The 19,888-nt window shown below is 38.0% G+C and overlaps 1 protein-coding gene and 1 long non-coding RNA gene across 3 annotated transcripts in view; one reads left to right on the top strand and one right to left on the bottom strand.

The window, feature by feature from the left end:
- The window catches only part of LOC116153949 (uncharacterized), a 47,429-nt gene extending 43,698 nt beyond the window's left edge, over nucleotides 1-3,731 (bottom strand). Inside the window, exon 1 of the long non-coding RNA XR_010381742.1 lies at nucleotides 3,600-3,731. This is a non-coding gene — a long non-coding RNA (uncharacterized LOC116153949). The remainder of the gene's footprint in view (nucleotides 1-3,599) is intronic.
- CBLL1 (Cbl proto-oncogene like 1) lies at nucleotides 3,708-19,000 on the top strand. Of its 2 annotated transcripts, none has more exons than XM_010984844.3 (6): nucleotides 3,708-3,962; nucleotides 8,707-8,874; nucleotides 11,688-11,788; nucleotides 12,201-12,284; nucleotides 13,257-13,330; nucleotides 15,501-19,000. In XM_010984844.3, the coding sequence occupies exons 1-6, from the start codon at nucleotides 3,950-3,952 to the stop codon at nucleotides 16,534-16,536; spliced, it is 1,476 nt and encodes a 491-aa protein (XP_010983146.2). In that variant the 5' UTR covers nucleotides 3,708-3,949; the 3' UTR covers nucleotides 16,537-19,000. The 2 variants fall into 2 exon arrangements, with proteins under 2 accessions (XP_010983146.2, XP_010983148.2); XM_010984846.3 differs by having other exon boundaries at nucleotides 11,691-11,788.
- Nucleotides 19,001-19,888: the final 888 nt, after the last annotated feature.

Consider the following 19,888-nt stretch of genomic DNA (forward strand, 5'->3'; position numbering starts at 1 on the left):
AGAATTTTGGCTAAACATCAGGCTTGCTTTGTGTGCATCAGGATGCTAACAGGCCCACGGCTGCCCTACTGAACCTATCTTCAAAACCTATCTCCAGTCCATACCTACAAGTAATAGTGACATAGCGGCTAACATTCAATACTCATTCAATAATGTGCCAGCTGCTATACGTTATCTCATGTAATCCTTACTGTCACCTCAAGAAGCAATGAATACTAACTACCATTTAAGGAGGGCTTACTGTGCAATAGAAAATAACATTTCATTCCCACAGCCACCCTAAAGGTAGGTACTATCATTATCCCCTTTTTCACAAGTGAAAGAAGTCAATCACAAAGATTAGGTAATCTAAAGTCTTATAACTGGTAAACCGAAGTGCTGGGCTTGGAACCCACAGTTTTTCATTCCCAATTGCATATATCTGACCACTCTATGCTACTATTTTTCCCGTCCACCGCTACTTAACAAACTTGTTTATGTGTGGTGGATGCCACCCTGATCATTACCAGTTCATTCATACTTGCTGGCATTTGGCCATCAAAGAGGTCTCACGCTTCTCGGTCAACTGTTCTTATGTGTAACAGTACTGAATTGCTCTGCTCCCCCCGCCACTGCCCCCACCCCCCACCCCCAATTTAAGATCTGCACATTGTTTTTGAATATATCTTGCTGAATAGATCATGCTAGGTTTTTTGTTTTTTAAATTGAGCTATAGTCGATTTACAATGCTGTGTCAGTTTCTGGCGTACAGCACAATTTTTCAGTCATACATGAATATACATATATTCATTTTCATATTCTTTTTCCCTGTGAGCTACCACAAGAACTTGAATATATTTCCCTTTGCTATACAATCTCGAACTCCCAGTCTGTCCCTTCCCATCCACCTCCCCCCCACACTAGGTTTTGTATATATGCTCCTTCTTAACTGTTACTCTGAAATCTTACTTTTCAAGGTTCTCCACAATCATACTTTATTTCACTTTTCAGTACTTCCAAACATGGATCAGCAGTACTAACTGAAGCTGATCACTGTCCTTTGTAGAAGCTATAACAACTCTTACATCTGTGCCCCTGCTCCTTCCTGTTTGATATGCCTCCTTCATTGCTCTTATCTTCAAATCCTGACCCGTTTATCAAGGGTCATCTTATATCCCTCCATAAAGCCTACCTTTATCCTACTGCTCGTCATTTTCTCTGCAAGTAGGTAGCACTGCATTCCCTTGAAACACTTGAGAATTTCATTATATGTTTTTAATTATTTCTATAAAGGCTGGCTGGTATGGTCCTGGCTGTAGGGACCATTATTTGCAGGATTGCAGTGCTTGCCTCCTGCAGCCTTAGCCCCTGCAGCGTGATACAACTGAAAGAGCGTGAAGGACATGAAGGTTACCGTCCTCATCTGGTACTGGTGAGTCTCACACAGGCTCCTGGGGAAAGCTCTCTGGTACCCCTACTGTTTTCCTCATAGGTGAACAGTGCTATACAAATGGAAGGCCATCAAAACACCTTGAAGAACATTTGCTTATAATGCACAGGCCAGCAGATGCCTGTCAGTAGGATGAAAATACGCACCTCAGTGCTCAGATTGTCCATTACGATGACATTTCATTTTTATAAACCTCAGGACAGTACCAAGCTATAAAATAAATACGAATGTCGACTTTCAATAAAGAAATTGTGACCAATTACAGAGCCCAGGTTACCAGCAACGGATACCAGAGGGCAGTAATAAAATGTAAGTCTTCATACTGTTTCATTTATCAATTTAGGTGAAGAAATTAATGTCATACTGCTACTGCACTGGCAAAGTGAGGCAACTACAGCTAAGGGGTAGGTGAATATAGAGTTTAAAACAATACATAGAGCAACAGAGGTCAAGTCAAACAATTCAACAAATCAACAGGAAATCTAAAATAAGTGAGTTTTCTCTCAGTAAATTTTCATAACTTGATGCACCATAAAATGCTGACAAAACTTCTGACTTACATATTAAATTACGCAAACCACAGTTTGAAGGCTCTTTTTAATTCTAATTCTTTAAATATTAGCATCATCAGACACTAATATTATTATTCTGAACCTGGATTTGCATCAATTCCGTCAATGGCTGACAGGCTAAATATGAGGATAGGAAAAATAAAAAGAGCTCCTCCTAGGTGAAAGCGACCTTCTTTTATACCCCAAATTGGTGAAAAATGCCTGATCATATCAGCACTGCATTTAGATAAATAGGGAGGTATGGGAGAAAGGTTAAGCTTCCACCAGCCTGCAAAATTTAAAAAAAAAATGCGCAGCAGATGAGAGCATCTTGAAAAACCACTTAGCAATACAGAAACTTACATTTTAACAAAAGCAGGAGTTCCTTTGATTCACAATTGCCGTAGCTGTGAATGTACCTAAAAACTTGTTTATAATGCTGCAGATATAGTGGGAAAGTCTTTAAAAAGATCCCAGTAAAACACTCACCAGATAACACAGAATACTTACAGTACTGCTCTTTATTATTATTAAAGCTCTTACTGTTTAACGAACAGATATAACCCATTGCTACACCTACTTTATTCGTAATTCAGCCCCATGAAACCACTTCTATAAGAGGTCAATACAATAATCTGATTGATCTAGGAACTCTGGCACTGAAAGCGTGCATAACACAAGGTAATGATGTCGTCACCGAGGGACGACAGGAATAGAACCCAAATCCCTTGACTCCCGAGCTTGTGTTTTCCACTAATTGTGCTCCTTTCTACTGATTCGAGAGCATCAAGTGTGAAGGGTTGGAGAAGCGAGTGGACACAGATGCGCCAAGACCGAGAGGTGCAGACCGCACTAAAGGTCCTCAGGAGTCACTCTCTGGCACTTGCCTTTTGTTTCGGCTGAGGACGATGAAAGCGGCAGCCAGCACGAACCCCTGGGACCAAGAACTGGAACTAGGTACTGCCGGTGGTGATAACTGTCTCTTCCTCATTTTAGGCCTTTCCTCTTTCACTTCACCCTTCCGGCCAGCCCTAACGCGCTCTCCGGTCCTCAGCTCCACAATGCACTTTAGTGTCACTGTCCTCTAGTAAGAAGCGGCCGCGCTGCACCCGGCCTCCACCTGGCCCTGCTGCCAGTCCTTAGGAGGGATGTTCTGGGGAGGGATTCTAGTGCCACCAGCGTTTTCCCTTGAAAATGAGTGCTAACCAAGCGTTAGAAATGGGTTTCAACTGTTAGCAACTTAAGAGGTGGGAACGGGGGCAGATAGACAAGTCTGCTCTGCGTGGGTCTCCGCAGCTCGTCACGACAAAGCGAAATGCAGACAATAAGCATAGAGCCTTTCTTTCTAGCTCGGGGCCTCACACAGCTCAGCTGTTCCCCGGGCAACCTCCCACTGGAGGACGCCTTCCGGAGCGCGCGTGTTTACACTTTTCCTAGACCAGGAGGTAGGAGACCGTCGCTCGCGGACTCTGGGGGATTCCAAACCGTTACTCCGCCCGCCGGGGTGGGGCCTGCGCAACGGCCGAGCCTGCGCAGTGGGCCTCGCCGGCTCCGGGGTCCCGGCGCGCACTACAAGTCCCAGAAGGCAACGCTCCGCCGGGGGCCGGCGGCCGCCTTACCTGCCGCGAGCCTAGTCCTCCGGTTACTACCGCTCTCCCCCTCCCCTGTTCCCGTCGGTCTCCTCTCCACAGTTAACGGCTACTTCCTCTTGAAGCACATGAGAGGAAGCCTTAGCCACCTCGAAATCGAAGTTCTCCGCGTTCTCGCTCTTTCTCCCTCTGCCCGAACTATGCCTGACTCCCTCACCGGGGTCGGCTAGCCGACGCGAGAGAAGGAAGCCTTTGGAGGCCCCAACCCGGGCAACCTGGTCGCACTTCCGCCTCCCGGACTTCGGAAGGTAGCGCGCACGCGCTCCCTGCGACTCCGGCGCGGTTGACTTCCGCTCCCACTGTGCCCTGCGAGCCGAATCATGGATCACACTGGTAAGGAGGCGGAGGCAGTGGGGGTCCCGGTTCCATGCCCCCTTGGCCGGCTTGGGACCGGTCCCCCAGCGAGCATAGAAGGGTTACGCTCGCCCTACAGCACTGGGGTGTGGCGGCGAGAAAGAAATCTCACAGACCCCTCCCAGTGCCCGGCCCAGGCCTGCTACTTCCCGGCCTACCGTCCGGTGTGGTACCTACAGCCTCGGTGCCGGCAGCAGCCGCTCCTTCTCTGCTTCTGCTGAGCTCCCAGCCGGGACGACGGGCGGCGCGGGCCTCGTGGGGAGGAGAGAGCGCCGGCACTTTTTTTCCCCTCATCTTTGGTGCTCTGCCCCACGTTATGAGGACTGGCGGGTAGATTCCAATCTCGGAGTCGGGGAAGCCTCGTTACGCTGGGAGTCGATGCGCTAGAGTGGGTTGGAGACTTCCTGCTGTCTCAGTCAGCTTTGGGCGGGTGCTGTGTTGGTCACCGCTTCTCGTTATTGTCTCTCCGGGCTTTCATGGACTCTAGAGGTGGGAGAAGGGAGTCGGATATGGTTTTCGGAATTATACCGGGAGCAGCTTTTCTGGTTAAGCCGTTAACCAGAAAAGTGGTCGTTAACCATCAATCTTGAGCTTAAAATCAATCTACCTGAGCTTAAAATGAAGCTATTCTCATCTCTTTCTCCAAGTAAGGATGGCTCCACTCTTTGTTATGTGGTTTTTGACTTTTGCTTCCTCCTGGTTTTTGGATACTGAGTGAATGCATTTGGAGTTAGATACTGTTCCGTACAGTTGTATCAGCCGTATTACAAGTAGTGGAAAAAGGCTTTTTCCAGTATTAAATATTGGCTAGGGTATACTCAGTCACAAACTGTCTGCTTAATTTCATTTATATACATGTTTGTGTATATATAAACATAACGTATGCCAGATATTCTAGGCCTGGAAATGGAATGGTAAACGAGATGAAATGAGTTCCTGTTCCCTTGTAGGTTACATTCTATTGGGAAAGACACAATAAACCCAAGTTTTTTTTTTTTTTTCAAAGCTTAAATGTTTACAGATTGTCAATGCTTTGAAGAAGATAAATGGGTGCGGTGGTAAAGACTATTAGGAGGAAGCTTCAGAGAGGGTGGTCAGGAAAGGTCTTTCTGGAAAAGTAACGTTTGTAAGCTGGGATCTGGTGGATGAGAAGAATCCAGCATTGAATAAATCAAGAAGAAAGCATTTACAGCAAGTACAAAGAGGTAGGAAATTGCAGAGAAGACCAATCAACTGCACCTTAGTTAGCAAAAGGGAAAGAGCCCTAAGATGAGATTGGAAAGGAAGGCAGGAATCAGTTTGTGCAAGTCCATGGTAAAGATGTGAATTTAATTTTAAATGCACTATGAAGCCATTGAGCAGTAGTAGAGGAGGAACATAATCTCTTTTTAAAATAATAGATTGTTCTGTGGAGAATGGTGTAAGAGACAGAAAATAGAAAATTTGGGGGATGGTTGCAATAGACCAGAAGGGAGGCTTGGCTTAGTTGAGATGGCTTGGTTTAATGAGAAGGGGAGTGAGCGGATTCAGGTGGTAGAGCTTGAACACGCACCAGTGGGTTGGTTTGGAGGCATGTGAGAGAAAGCAGATGTGCCTAGGTTTCTAATTTGAGTAGCTAGGTGACACCCATTACTGGAAAACTTGAAAGAAAACCACTTTTTTTTTATGAAGAAGAGGTGAGAAATGGGAATTTGGGAACTAGATTTTGGACTGCTAAGTATGAAATGTGTATTGAGACACAAAGGGAGATGTCAAGTGGAGATCAGACAAAAGTTTGGGACTTAGTACCACATAGCTGATATTTTAAGGCATGAGGGTGGATGAGATCACTTAATGAAAAGGAATACAGACGAGGGCCTCAGGAACTCTAATGTTTGGAAATTTATAGAGTCAAAACTCTGGGATCTTGGTATTAAAGTGGCATACATGTCACGTTGGCAAAATGTTTCTCGTTTGAACCTATTACTGGAATTGGGAGTCAAGCTCCTTTCACAGTTTAGAGGATGTTAGGAAACTGTAATATGAGTGTTTATTATCCTAGTTCTCTAAGGTAAAAGTTTGCCTAAGAAAGTAAAAGTGATCCTAACATGAAAATATTCACTAATGAGCTGACCACTTAAAAAATTAGTTTCTAGTCAAATATCCCTGCTGCTCAACACCAGCTTCTTTTCTGTTATTTATTTAATTTTGTTATAAGCCAGTGTCCTTGGTGTTTCATATCAAGAAATGGTATCAAATGCTGTACATTGATTGTGATTACAAGCCTTACAGAAGATTCAGGTTTTTATGAAATTCATAAATGTGAATTTGGGAACTATTTGAATCACAAATAAAATCTTTGGCAAGTGAGGAAATGCCAGTTGGCTAGCTAATTGAATACATTATGACAGGATAGGAATTTCAAAAGGATGATTCTAATATCAAAGGATTAAGAGAGGCCCTTGGGGAAATTGATGAAGCCCTTGAATGTTATGCAGAAATGACTGGTTTTGTGATCGTGCAGTAAAAGCCAGTCATAAAATGAACACTATCCTGTGGTGTTCTCCAAGAAACTCTTAATTAACACTTGATTCATCCTTTGGTCATTCTAAGAATTAGCACTTAGTTGTAACTATAACCTGGTTTTTGTACAATATTTCTTGGTTCCTTTAGTTCGAGATAAAATTGCAAACAAAACTTTTAAAAACCTGTGTAATGTAAAAGCATTATGCCTTTTTAAAGTGGATTTCACTTTAAATGTGCCAGTTACATCCTTAATTCTCACTTTCTGTAGAGACTTTTGTTGTTAGGGCTTTATGTTTTCAGTTGACATATTCAAAAGGAAATTATGCTGTACTGATTCTTAATAAACCCCCAAACCCCAAGACGTACCTAGAATGATGTCACTATTAAATGCTGTTCTTTGTTTATGAACTTGCAATCTGAAGCAGGCTGCAAGGTGTCAAAGGGAAGCAGGCTCTTGAAAGTCATAGTAGGCTAAGCAAGCCATGATAGTGACCTCAAGTGTCCAGGGTGTTGTGAAAGGGACTTGTAGTAGTGAAGTGTTTGTATTTTGATCATTCAGCAAGGTCAAACTGTTAAGAGTCCTTTTTAATATCCGAAGGACAGCGTTGAATAGCTATCTGTCTATGACAACTTGCTTTGGAAAATCAGGAAAGCCTTTTGAGAGAGGGAAAAAAAATCACTGTCATATCTATCTTTTTGCTGTTACATTGCTTGTAGGTATTTTAAGAAACTAGAATAAAAGCAGGTGAAATACATTATTCGGGTTGTTAATACATTTAGTGAAGTGTTAAGAGTTGGTCAAGTTGGATTTATCCTAATTTAAGATTATAGCTATTCATGTAATCCCTTTTCCATGAATTTCGGAGGGGGAGGAATTAGCTATTATGAAAGCAGTGATAGAAAGTAGACTGAAGGATATTTAAATTAATAATTAAGGGCTGGTTTTGAATTTTGTTTTATATATTGTTCAGAAAGAGTACGAATTGGTGTGAGTTTAACATGCATCTGTAATTCTAGTACCCTTGGAGGGCATTAGTAGTAACCAGGTTACTACTTCCAAGTTTGGCTTTACTGAATTTAATGTGGGCAATTTGGCTGTCACTCTGAATTGTGCTGTCTCCTGCAGTGGCAGTTAAACATCCTTGTTCACTAAATGTCGTATTTAAAACATTACTATTTTTTAAAAATTATTTTATTTCCGTTTCCTACTTAGGGCATTTCCCTTTCTGTGTTTAGTAGGTAAAGGTGGATATTTTCTGGATTGTAATATCTTGTCGTGGACTTGAAAAGGGATGGCTTTCAATCTTCAAGTGGAGTCAGTTCTATGAAATAATGCTCCTGTTACTCATGGGATATGAGTTAACTTATTACATAAGCTAGTAACAGTCAGTTGTTCAGACCTAGTTGAAGTACAGAAACCTTGCATCCTTCTAAACTATAATTTTCCATTACAGTGCTGGCTAAGAACAAAACAGTTACATTTATATGTAGACATGTTATAACACAAATAAATTACTGTGTTTCTACTACTAAAAGCTATAATGTTTTACTATATTCCTGAATGCTTTTTAGAAAAACTATTTTACACTTAAGAGAATAATCCCTTCTAAAACTAACTTTATTTTCAGTGCATTATTTATTTAATTTTACCGTTGTCAGTGTTAGTTCTTTGTTTCCAGTTTTTGGTTGTCCTGATGTAGATGCAGATTACTCAATTTACTGAGTGACTACTTTGCATGCTTGATAAAGATAGTGATGGTTTTCTTTCTTGTTCTTCTTCCTCTTACTTTTCTTTTTCTTCTTTTAAAACAGAATCTCTTAGGTGCCTCGTTAGCACAGTAGGTAGTCCGTCAGTCTCGTAAAACAAAATCTCTTACAGTTCCAAGACAGAGGTATCTTATTTTAGTCTTGTGATGGATTTTGTGTTTACATAAGGTACCCTGGAATTACATGGAAAATTTCATTGTCCACTTTTTTAGGGAGTGGTTCAATAACTTTTATTAACTATTTAAAGGGTTCTGTGTCTCAAAAAGCATTGCTTTAAGGGTTTATCCAAAATAGAGAAAAGTAATACTTGAACTGACATAACGTAGTATTTAAAATCAGAACTCAGATATTCAACATCTGATAATGTTGAGTATATTGCTTTAATACCTGTGGCAGAATAATCTTCAAAAAGAAAAACTAAAAGAAATTACAACTTTTTTTTCTAACGTAGACAATGAGTTACAAGGCACTAATAGTTCTGGATCAGTGGGTGGTCTTGATGTTCGAAGACGAATTCCTATAAAACTCATCTCCAAACAAGGGAACAAAGCCAAAGCTTCACCTCGAACTCCAAGGACTATAAACAGAATGCCTGCAAAGGCTCCACCTGGTGATGAAGGTAATTTGTTTAAACTAACAGATCCCAAAGCCTTTCTGTTATATCTGATCCCACCAAACAATCCATGTGATTTTACTTACTTTTGGCCACCTCTTTTTTTTTTAATCTTACACACTCTTCATTCTTTAGTCTTTTTGACTTCTCATTTTGACATTGTGCTTTTTTCTCCCTTAGTAAATACTTTTGGTTTACTTTCTCTTGCTGTTGAAGATAACACTGCCTTTTGTTTAAAAAAAACCTAAAACAAGATTGCAGAAAACATAAAAGTAAAAATTGTCCCTCTCTCCCTTTAATTCTTCTCCCCCAAAATAATGCCTGGTGAGACTTATTTTTGTAGTTACTTTATGTATAACTGCCCTTTTTCCATTTAAGATGCATTTTGAGATTTTGCCCTCTCAGTACACACATATGTATCTCATTTGAGAAAATAGGTTTAGATATTTCATTTATGGATATACCATAATTTATTTAACAATTTTTCTAATTTTTTGCGATTAAGAACAATTTGCAGTCAGTATCCTTGTACATAAACCTTAGTGTGTATATTTTATAGAATTTAAACTGTGTGAATTTGGGCATTTTAGAACGTGGTGGATTTTAGAATTCATGCATTTTAGAGTTTGACAGATAACATCAAATGGCTCTACAAAAAAAGTACATTGCTTTATATTCCCATACCAATATTGGTACTACTAACTTTTAAAAATTTTTGTTCTGATACACTTTCTTTAATTATGAGTGGGGTTGTGTATCTTTTCATAGTGTTGGTCATTTCTTTTGCCTAGGATCTACCTGTTCATATCCTTTCCCCCCTTTTTTTTCCTGTTTGATTGTCTTTCTGCTGATTTTTATGAGTTCTTTGTAAATTAGTAAAATTGGCCTTTTGTCATATACTGTGTATATACCCCATTTGTCTTTTGAGTTTTATATGTAAATTTTTCATTGTAGAGATGCTTGACAATTCTATGTAGTCAGATATCCAATCTTTTCTGATGTGACTTCTGGGTTTTATGACATCCTTAGAAAGGCCTTTCCCTGTTCAATGAGTATAAAAGAGTTTTCCCATCTTACCCATTAATACAGAGTCAGCAAACTATGGCCTATAGGCCAAATCGAGCCCTGTATTGGTAAATAAAGTTTTAAATGAATGCCTATTCATTTAAGTATTGTCTGTGGCTACTTTCACTACATAACGGCATAGTTGAGTAATTGCAAGTATGGCCTACATAGCCTAAAATATTTACTTCTCTGCCCTTTAAGCAGGAAGAGTTTGCTGACCCCTGCTTTGGAACTTTTACGGATATGTATTTGGATATTAAAACAGAAAGGGGTGTGGGCTTGGAGTGGGAGGGGATGAAGGGATACCTGAGAGCAAAGGGCTGGAAGGGGGATTTTAGCTTTTTTACATTGTTTTATTATTACAATAAGAATTTATTTGTACATTACTATGTAGTTGAAAAAATTATTTAAAAAACAAAAAGCCCAATAGGGTTACCCTGGGTTTTTTGATAGAGCTGCTGCAACTGGTGTATTATCCATACAAAAACATATCAGCTTAACAATGGGAGTACAGGTTGAACTACTCTGGAAAATGGTAATGTGCTCCTGATTTACTGGGCTATTGTTCGGCTCAGTAATTTTCTGAGTTTTAGATAAGTAGGAAAATTGACTTGCCTTATTTTGAGTTTAGATGACACCAGGATTTATAAGGTATAAATAAATGGGTCACTCAGATGCAACTTACAAGAACACTCTTTGAACTCTCCGTTTGTGTTGGTGTTAATTAGATAGCTCCACTGGACTCCACTGGAACGTCTGTCAGCTTCCGAAAATTCTTGTGTGTGGATGTGGGTGTGGGTGTCCATCTGTTTGTGTCTGTGGGTCTGTATGCAGGTGCTGTAATGTAGCCATGTGGGTGAAGTTAAAACTTGTGTGCTTTGGCTACTCTGTTTACCAGTTCCAGGGCCAAAAGAGTCATGAGAAGCCTAGCACCTTGGAGGGATAGATCTGTCTTCTCAGCTTTCCTTTAGGTAATTGGATTCTACCTAGAATCCCCATCAGACTGTTCCTTGGCTTTCTTTTCTTTTGTATGAGATGAGAGGATTACCATCAACTTTTTAATTAGGTCAGAACAGTTGAGCTCATTGGATCTTTATATTGTTTTAAGTTTATTGATGGCAATATATGCAGTGCAGGGGAAGATATTCGTAAGTGGATATGATACAACTTCTGCTGTTCGGGGGATTAACCAAGGAGAGGTTTTAATTGCAAGAATGAATATGTTGATATTTCCAAAATCAGGTTCAATTTAAAGCTGAAGAAGAGGATACCTAATTTATTATGTCATAAGAAGAAAATCTGCAGAATTCTATATGTTTTCATTTTTCCTTTGGCAATAATAGCAGTTTCTTGCAGCATGATGCCACTTTTATAGCTAGATCAGAATAAATGGTGATTAATTTCTTTTATTTGTGTAACAATCATGATCATGATAATTAATAAATAGTTTTGTGAATTAATAAGAGCACTTGAATGGGAGTGAAGAGATCGGAGTTCTGTTCCTAGCTCTGCCACTGGTCTTCTCTGTGTTGAGTAATTATGGTCTCCAATACCACAGTGTTCTCAGTTGTGAGAGCTGGATTGCGTGATTGCCAAGATCATTTCCAGCCGATGTTTTAAACTAGTCTTGATAATCTTGTTCTTAGAAGAGCTTTCAATGGTATCAGTGAACAGGCCTGTTTTGTCATGTATATGTGCTTCTAGAATTAGATTTGAGATATGAAAAGTTAATAGGTAACACTTTGTTTTCTCAGAAGGATTTGACTATAATGAAGAAGAACGATATGACTGTAAAGGAGGCGAAGTATTTGGAAATCAGCGAAGATTTCCCGGACACCTTTTTTGGGACTTTCAGGTATAACTAAAATCTAAAAATTTTATTAGGACAGTAAAAAATTTTAAGTGTGTTATTAGAACAATGTAGAATACATAAAGAATGGTACGAACTTTTATCATAGTTATGTCTTTCGGCACCCACAAATCATTTATTAGTGCCCTGTTTCTGCTGTTTCCAAAATTAATTTGAAGTAATTTTCAGTAAAGTCAAGTAAAATCAATAACCACTAACACTTCTGAAGAGAAAAGAGAACAGCCCCCCAGAACTGATGGTGGCCCAGATAATGTGGAGTGTGTGGAAATTGTACCAAGAAACCTTCATTTCTACTTGTTTTAATGACTTTTATAAAATACTAACCAATTCACTGGGTAAATTATAGATAGAATTTTTAGAAATGCTTAAGGAAAATTTAATCGTATCATTTCAACAGATAAACATCTTAGGTGAAAAGGATGATACACCAGTTCATTTCTGTGACAAATGTGGATTGCCTATTAAAATCTATGGGCGAATGGTAAGTATAACTAAATTAAATTCTGTTTTTGTAAATGTAATCATTTGTGTAGAGGTAAGATTCTGGAATTTAAGTAGATGTGTTTATCATTGTTCAATGATTAAGTTTGAAACATTTTAAATAAGTGAAAAATAGCTATGGGAAATTTGGGGATAATATGCATTTATTATAATTATCTTGACAAATTCTTGAATTTTCTTATAAAAAATTAAGGAAACTAATTCTGAAAACTAAATAATTTCTTTGGACTATTTGATACCTGTTAGTTTGTATTTATTGTAGTTTATAAGGAAAAAATTTGTTTTCTTGCAGAAACAGAATAGAATCAATTACTCATTTCTGAAGGCTATAAATTTTAATGTAAAACTGAATAAATAATATTTATACTTTGAAGAATTGAATTCTAATCATTAAAAAAAAATACTACCTTACTGTAATTTTATAGTAATTTTGACATATCCTCCCTTTAAAAAAATTTTACATTTGTGTTTGAAGAAAATTGAATTCAGTCATATATATCGGTGATGGTAGAGGGCATGGATGGTACATTGTTGGTTTGCTGAATAACATAGCTAAGAAACAGGAAGGGCCTGGGAGTTTTTACGTGGTATAACATCTGGGAAGAATGCTACTTATTTGTTCTTTTACTGCCTTGGAATAGATTCAGGAGGAACAGGATAATATAAAACATTATACAGTATTCCTCAGGAGCTTTTAACCTATAGGGACCGTGAATGTGTAAGCAAATGTGCGTGTATACATTTACTGGGGAAAGGGCCAATATTTTCATCACATTTTCACAAAGAGCGTTGTGACTGGAAAAGGTGAACTATTGCTTTAATATAATTAGTGCTTAATAAATGTTCATTTTTGACAAACAGCTCTCAGGTGCCTTCTCTGCCTAGGTCACTTTTTTTATGAAACTATTTTAACTTGTTTTAGTGTGTTTAACTGTAATGTCTCTGTTCACAGATTCCATGCAAGCATGTTTTTTGCTATGACTGTGCTATTTTACATGAAAAAAAGGGAGATAAGATGTGTCCAGGGTAAGATCATCATTAAATTTTTAAATAATAAAGTTTGTGATAAGTGATTTATGATCTAGGTTAAAGGTTGTGGTGTAATATAAACCACTGGAAGGATATCAAATGTGTAGACATGGCTAATCCTTGTCTGTGAGCCTAGAGTTGGCCTTATCCTTCTCAGGATAGGGTGAATCAGCTGTTATCAGTCAGTTCAAATTGGCCAAAATAACAGTATATTCACCATCACAATTAACATTATAAACCAAAATTAGTTATTTTCTTGTTTTAATAGGACACGAGAGAGGTAGTATGACGGAGTGATTGAGAGCAAAGACTCTGAAATTAGAATTCCTGGGTACAAATCCCTATTCCTGTCCTTTATTAGCCGTGTGACATAGGCTGTTTCTTCATCTATAAAATGGAGCTAATAATAATAGTGCTTCCCTCCCTGGGTTATTAAGTTAAATGAGTTAATACATACATAGTTCCTAGCATACAGTAAGTACTAAGTAAGTATAAGCTTTTATCTATTACCTTCAAATATGTTTCTTATGTCTTGAATATATCTTAGACCACCATCATGGCATAGAATCAGATCAGTTATGGAGAGCTGGAGGTGTTAGTTGATAGTGATCTATTTTGGGATGGTCTTGAAGGATCCAGAATAAACTATGAATTCTTATATCAATTCAGAACCCTGGTGGGTTTGAGAAAAGCTTTCAGAGCAACTACAAGGAAGGAAAAACAGATACAACTCAAAATCAAGAATACAGAGCCACTTAATATAGTGTCAAATGACCTGACACACATATTCAGTGATAATGGCTTATATGTGCATAGTGCTTAACTAGTGATTAAATACTGTCATTTTTGTTCTGTTTGTTAAGGATACTCTCTTAAGTAGGATGCAGTGGATATAAAAACGTGAATTAGGTAGAGTAAATGTTTTAACCCGATGTTACAGATGAAACAAAGTTTAAATGACTTTTCCAAGATGACAGCACTGATACCACATCCCAGTTCTGATTACTAATTCAGTCCTCTTTCCACTATTTCAAGAAGACTCTGAAAGCAAGAGTGAATTAAAAATAGTGAATGAAGAATAGTTACAATTTTGACCCTGACTTGTTAAGCAAATAGTGACTTAAATTTAGTGATTATAATTTAGAAAAGCAGACATGTGTAACACTTTGTAGCAGTAACATTGTCTAACAATTCAGAAAGACCTCTTCTGTAAGAGACTCTTGGTATTGAGAGTTCAAGTTTACATTGTCTGTGTTGTTTAATGTTGAGAACCTTGATGGTTAGGATGATTCTGTGTATTTTTGTAGTCCTTGTAGCAGCTTCCACTTAGTAGTATTTGCTCAGAAAATAACTTGACTGCTCAATAAATACTGTACAAGCTTGAATTCCATGATTGTAACAGATCCTTTGGTTACTGGCACTTCCTGGATTTTTTTTGCAAATGGTTGTAAAGCATAGAATTGTTTGAAAAAATCAGGTAAATTATAGGTCTTGGGAAGAATAAGGTCTTTTCTTAAAATATACTCTGTTTCATAAACACTTTGAAATTTTTCTTGTACTAAGAGTTCTGAGGTTGACAGAAATGCTGATGCTTAATATGGAATCACTGTGCTATACACCTGAAACTAATATAATATTGTAGATAAACTATACGTCAATTTAAAAAAATTGCTGGTTCTTAATAGTGAACAGACAACAAAGGGGAAAAGGTTAAAGGTTCACTTACAGTAACCATAACTTTTAATGGTGAACTTTCGCAATGTTTTCCATAACAAATTTGAAATTAGTTGTATCTTTATCTTTGAAACTAAGTGCATTATTTTTTGTTTGTTTTTTAACGTTTTGGGCATCAGTAAATATCGAGCTAGTTTATTATTTTCAGTGACTACATAATATTCCATTATATAGATGAACCATCATTTTTAATTTATTTTTAAATTTTAATTTTTTATTGAATTTTTAACCTTGAAGTATAGTCAGCTTACAATGTTGTTTTAACTTCTGGTGTACAGCATAGCAGTTCAGTTACATGTATATATTCCTTTTCAAATTCTTTTTCTTTATAGGTTATTACAAGACACTGAATTTAGTTCCCTGTGCTATACTAAGTGCATTATCTTTATGGTCTGTTTTTAGTAAATCAAACTTGTTTCCCCTTCTCATTTAGCTGTAGTGATCCCGTGCAGCGAATTGAGCAGTGTACACGCGGTTCTCTCTTCATGTGTAGCATTGTGCAAGGGTGCAAGAGAACGTATTTGTCTCAGAGAGACTTACAGGCTCATATCAACCACCGCCATATGAGAGCTGGAAAACCTGTTCCCCGTGCTTCACTTGAGAATGTTCATCCTCCTATTGCCCCACCACCAGCTGAGATCCCCGATCGGTTTATTATGCCGCCAGACAAGCACCACATGAGCCATATTCCGCCAAAGCAGCACATCATGATGCCACCACCTCCTTTGCAACATGTGCCACACGAGCACTATAATCAGCCACATGAGGATATTCGTGCTCCTCCAGCAGAATTGTCCATGGCTCCACCTCCACCTCGTTCGGTCAGTCAGGAAACCTTTCGTATCTCAACAAGAAAACACAGCAATTTAATAACTGTCCCTATTCAGGATGACTCAAATTCAGGTGCTAGAGAACCACCACCTCCTGCCCCAGCACCTGCTCACCATCATCCTGAGTATCAGGGTCAACCAGTGGTATCGCACCCTCATCATATTATGCCTCCACAGCAACATTATGCACCACCCCCACCTCCTCCACCACCAATAAGCCATCCAATGCCACATCCTCCCCAGGCCGCAGGTACTCCTCACTTGGTTTATAGCCAAGCTCCACCTCCGCCAATGACCTCTGCTCCACCACCAATAACCCCTCCCCCTGGACATATTATTGCCCAGATGCCACCTTATATGAATCATCCTCCTCCTGGACCTCCCCCACCTCAGCACGGTGGTCCACCTGTAACTGCACCCCCTCCTCACCATTATAATCCTAACTCTCTACCCCAGTTCACTGAAGATCAAGGAACTCTGAGCCCTCCATTTACACAGCCAGGGGGAATGAGTCCTGGTATATGGCCTGCACCAAGAGGGCCACCTCCTCCTCCACGAATGCAGGGTCCGCCTTCTCAAACCCCACTTCCTGGACCACATCATCCAGATCAGACAAGATACAGACCGTATTACCAATGATAATAGTGTTTTGAACTGAAGATATGATGAGGAAACAAAACTTGTGTATGGCCAATCTTTTAATTAAGCATTGACTGGGGAAGGAAAAGCACCTCTTGCTGAGGTGGCTGTAAACACTTAGGGTCTTGTCTCTTAAAATGGTTTTAAATCTTGACCTTAGGATTGATTTCAAGTACTATGCTATAGTGCAGATAAGTGGCTCCGTTGAGCACAGCTATATTTTAACACCTTCGTTCCCCTAATATGGTAAATTGACCCCAAGGTGACCGTTTGTAAAAAATTTGAAAAAAAAATTTTTCATCGTTCCACTTTCAAAAGTATTGCTTTTTGTTAAACCCAATGTTTAGTTTTTCTTGTGATACGTTTTTGTTAACCTGTGTAAAAGGATTAAATTTCAATATGGTTGTAAAAATGCTATTTTTATGTGAATTTAAGTGCAGCCACATACTGTTTTTTAAACCATATGTTTTACCACTAATTTCCCAAAGTTACAATAAAATCCTAAAAGTAAAAATCTACTAGAATTTACTGTAAGGCAGACTGTTAAATGCTAGAAAATTATTTCACATTTCAGGCACTGAAATTTTGAGGTATTTTAAGTACGTAATGCACTTCACTTGGATGCCTTTTCATTTTTAGGCAGCCTCAGGAGCACCGAAATACATTGGAATTCTAGTATTAAGTTAGATGTATGTTTGTAATGTTAAAAGGCATTGCTAATTATTTGGAAAGGTGTGGCCAAAGTCACCAGCTCTTTGGGCTCCAAGTTGTTGGGGGGTGCTGTTAATCATTACTGCTTTTTACTGAATGGTTGGAATCACATAATGCACCACACTTACTAATCTTCAGTAACATAATTTTGTAGAACTGTTTAAATGGTGTTATTAGATAAAGTGTGCTCTACTCTGCTCATTGTCTTAAATGAAATATTTAGGGCTGAATAGGCTATGTGTAACTCCTCATTTCATGGTAGAATTTGATCCTGTGCTTAAGTGGGTTCTTGTTGATTGGGTTTGAAACTGTGCTTTGAATGCCGTGGAGGGATTTGAATACTGTATTAATGAAGGGTGTTCTTGTGTCACAGATTTGCATTGCTCAGGTTTCGTTACTGTGTGATAAGGGTTTTTTCTCTTAACTTGACATTTAAAAACTATTCTTTCCTGTTTCTTTTATTGATTAAGCAGTCTAAAACTTGGAACATGTTAGCATGGAGTCGACAGTGAAGACTGCCAGATAATTTTGTATTGGGAAGAAAAAAGTAATGTCTAAATTGTGAATTTCAGTGCTTTATAAGGTGCCTTCAGAGTCAGCTTTTGCATTATAGGGGCTTGATACAGTCCAGATAACATGACCACTTACAGTTTATGCAGAACTCATATGTACAAATTAATATTCTTAGGATATTACTGTGTATCCTTTGAATAAACCCCTGTGAAGTATTTCCTCCCCCCTACAATGGTGCATAATATAAACATGAAATGTGTAGTATGCAGATACCATTTATTAAATAGTTTGTAGTGTATAAATTTAGAACATTTCTTTTTGACAAGGGGTGAACTGATTAATAATTTACCATTTATTTGTGTCAGATACAGGCAAAACAATTTCTCATCTCGGATAATCAGATGCAAAGTCATCTATGAACTTAGAGTTGAAGTTAGAAATAATCTAAATGACCTTTTCAACCTTGACCAGCCGAAAATAACTCATAAACCTTTTTTTAAAGATAAAGTAAGTGATTTTTCACACCTAGCAATTTGAGAGTCCAGTGTTAATGCAATATTTCTAGTGAGAAATTGTCATTAGAAGCATGGGAGTGAAATAGTGTGAAATGATGGTGAGTGCTTCTATCGTGTTACTGTAGGTACTTGGACTGGTGCAAACTTGATTCCCCTTTGTGGCCCTATTTAGGAGCTGTTAAAATATTATTGTTGAAAATCTAGTACCCTTTTTTGTTTCATGTAATAGGAAATAGCCAAATTCACAGTAGGTCTTCTCAACTATTTTAATTGAAATTCAGTAGAGTTGAACGTGGTATGGAACCACTTAAACTGTATGTATTGGACAAAAAAAAACTAATATGATAAAGTTCCACATGTTAAGAGAATTCTTGTAGGCTTTTAAAAAATGATTTATTTTCAGTTAGGTTTAAGGAATTTATGTTATGCAGGGAGGCAGATCAGATGAATGTGTTGTAGCAGACAATTTTTTGAAACGGTGTTAGACTTGAATTCATCCGGTTATTGTTTGAATGAGAGTGGGTGGGTAGAAGGATAAAGTTACTGTTAGTGTTTCGTTCCTTAAGGAAAAAGATGTGAATCCCAGCCTTATTTCAGGGAAGCCTTTGAAGCTATGATGGACATAAGTCTAAATTAAATGTATGTATGTTTCATTATATTGCTCTTAAGACTACTGAGGTGGCAGTTTAATTCTTAAAAACAATAAAATGAAAGCATAAATACTATTTTGCCTAGGTGAATTTTTACCTAATGATGACACATTTGGGAGAATGCAGAGTTTTTCATTTTGAGACAACTTTTACAACTTTTTTGGAGATTAAAACCAGCAAGCTGAACATTAGTATTTCTCAAGTGGCATGCCTGTTCAGAGTATGATATTGTATTTGGGGGAACTATCAGTTGCAAAAACCATAAGAAATTATAGCCTTTTTGCCCTATGAATACTACTTGCTCAAGTTACTGTATAAATACTAATGAGATACCTCTGAAATATAAATGCAAAAGAAAATTTGAACATACTTTAAAACTCCCAGTAGGTGATGTTATACTATGTGAAGTATACAGAACTGCTTTAGGCTTTGTTCTAACATATTGGAAGAGTATCTTTCATACTTCTTTTTGGAAAAACCCTATCAAAATTTTTGAAGAAGCTTTATGTTATAAAAATGTGGGAAACAACTAACAAATACCTGAAACCAAAACGTACTCTTCTAATTATTAGATTGGCCATCAAATTGGTTTATTGATGTTCATTGAGACTTGACATAGTCATCCTATATTCTGACTAAGTGGATTTATTTTTCTTCACTGGTTTGTAACTGTAATCTGTTAAAGTGTGGCCTAGACCAAGCAGAATTTACTTATTACAATATATGTCCAGTCTAATGAGACAATGTTTCATATACTAGGCTTAAAGGGGAGAGAGAGAGCGCGCGAGAAGCAAGTTAAAATACTCAGCAACGATACTAATAAAAACATTTGAATTTTGAAACATTTTTGTTTTGATTCATGTCCCTTCAGTTTTTCATCTTTGAGGGGAAAAGTGTTAAGGCAGAATTCTTAAAGCTACATTTTAGTATTAAACTTTAATTTTCTCACCTTCCTTAGAATTT

This window comes from Camelus dromedarius, chromosome 7 (genome assembly GCF_036321535.1).
Source record: "Camelus dromedarius isolate mCamDro1 chromosome 7, mCamDro1.pat, whole genome shotgun sequence".
In the NCBI taxonomy this organism is placed as follows: Eukaryota; Metazoa; Chordata; class Mammalia; order Artiodactyla; family Camelidae; genus Camelus; species Camelus dromedarius.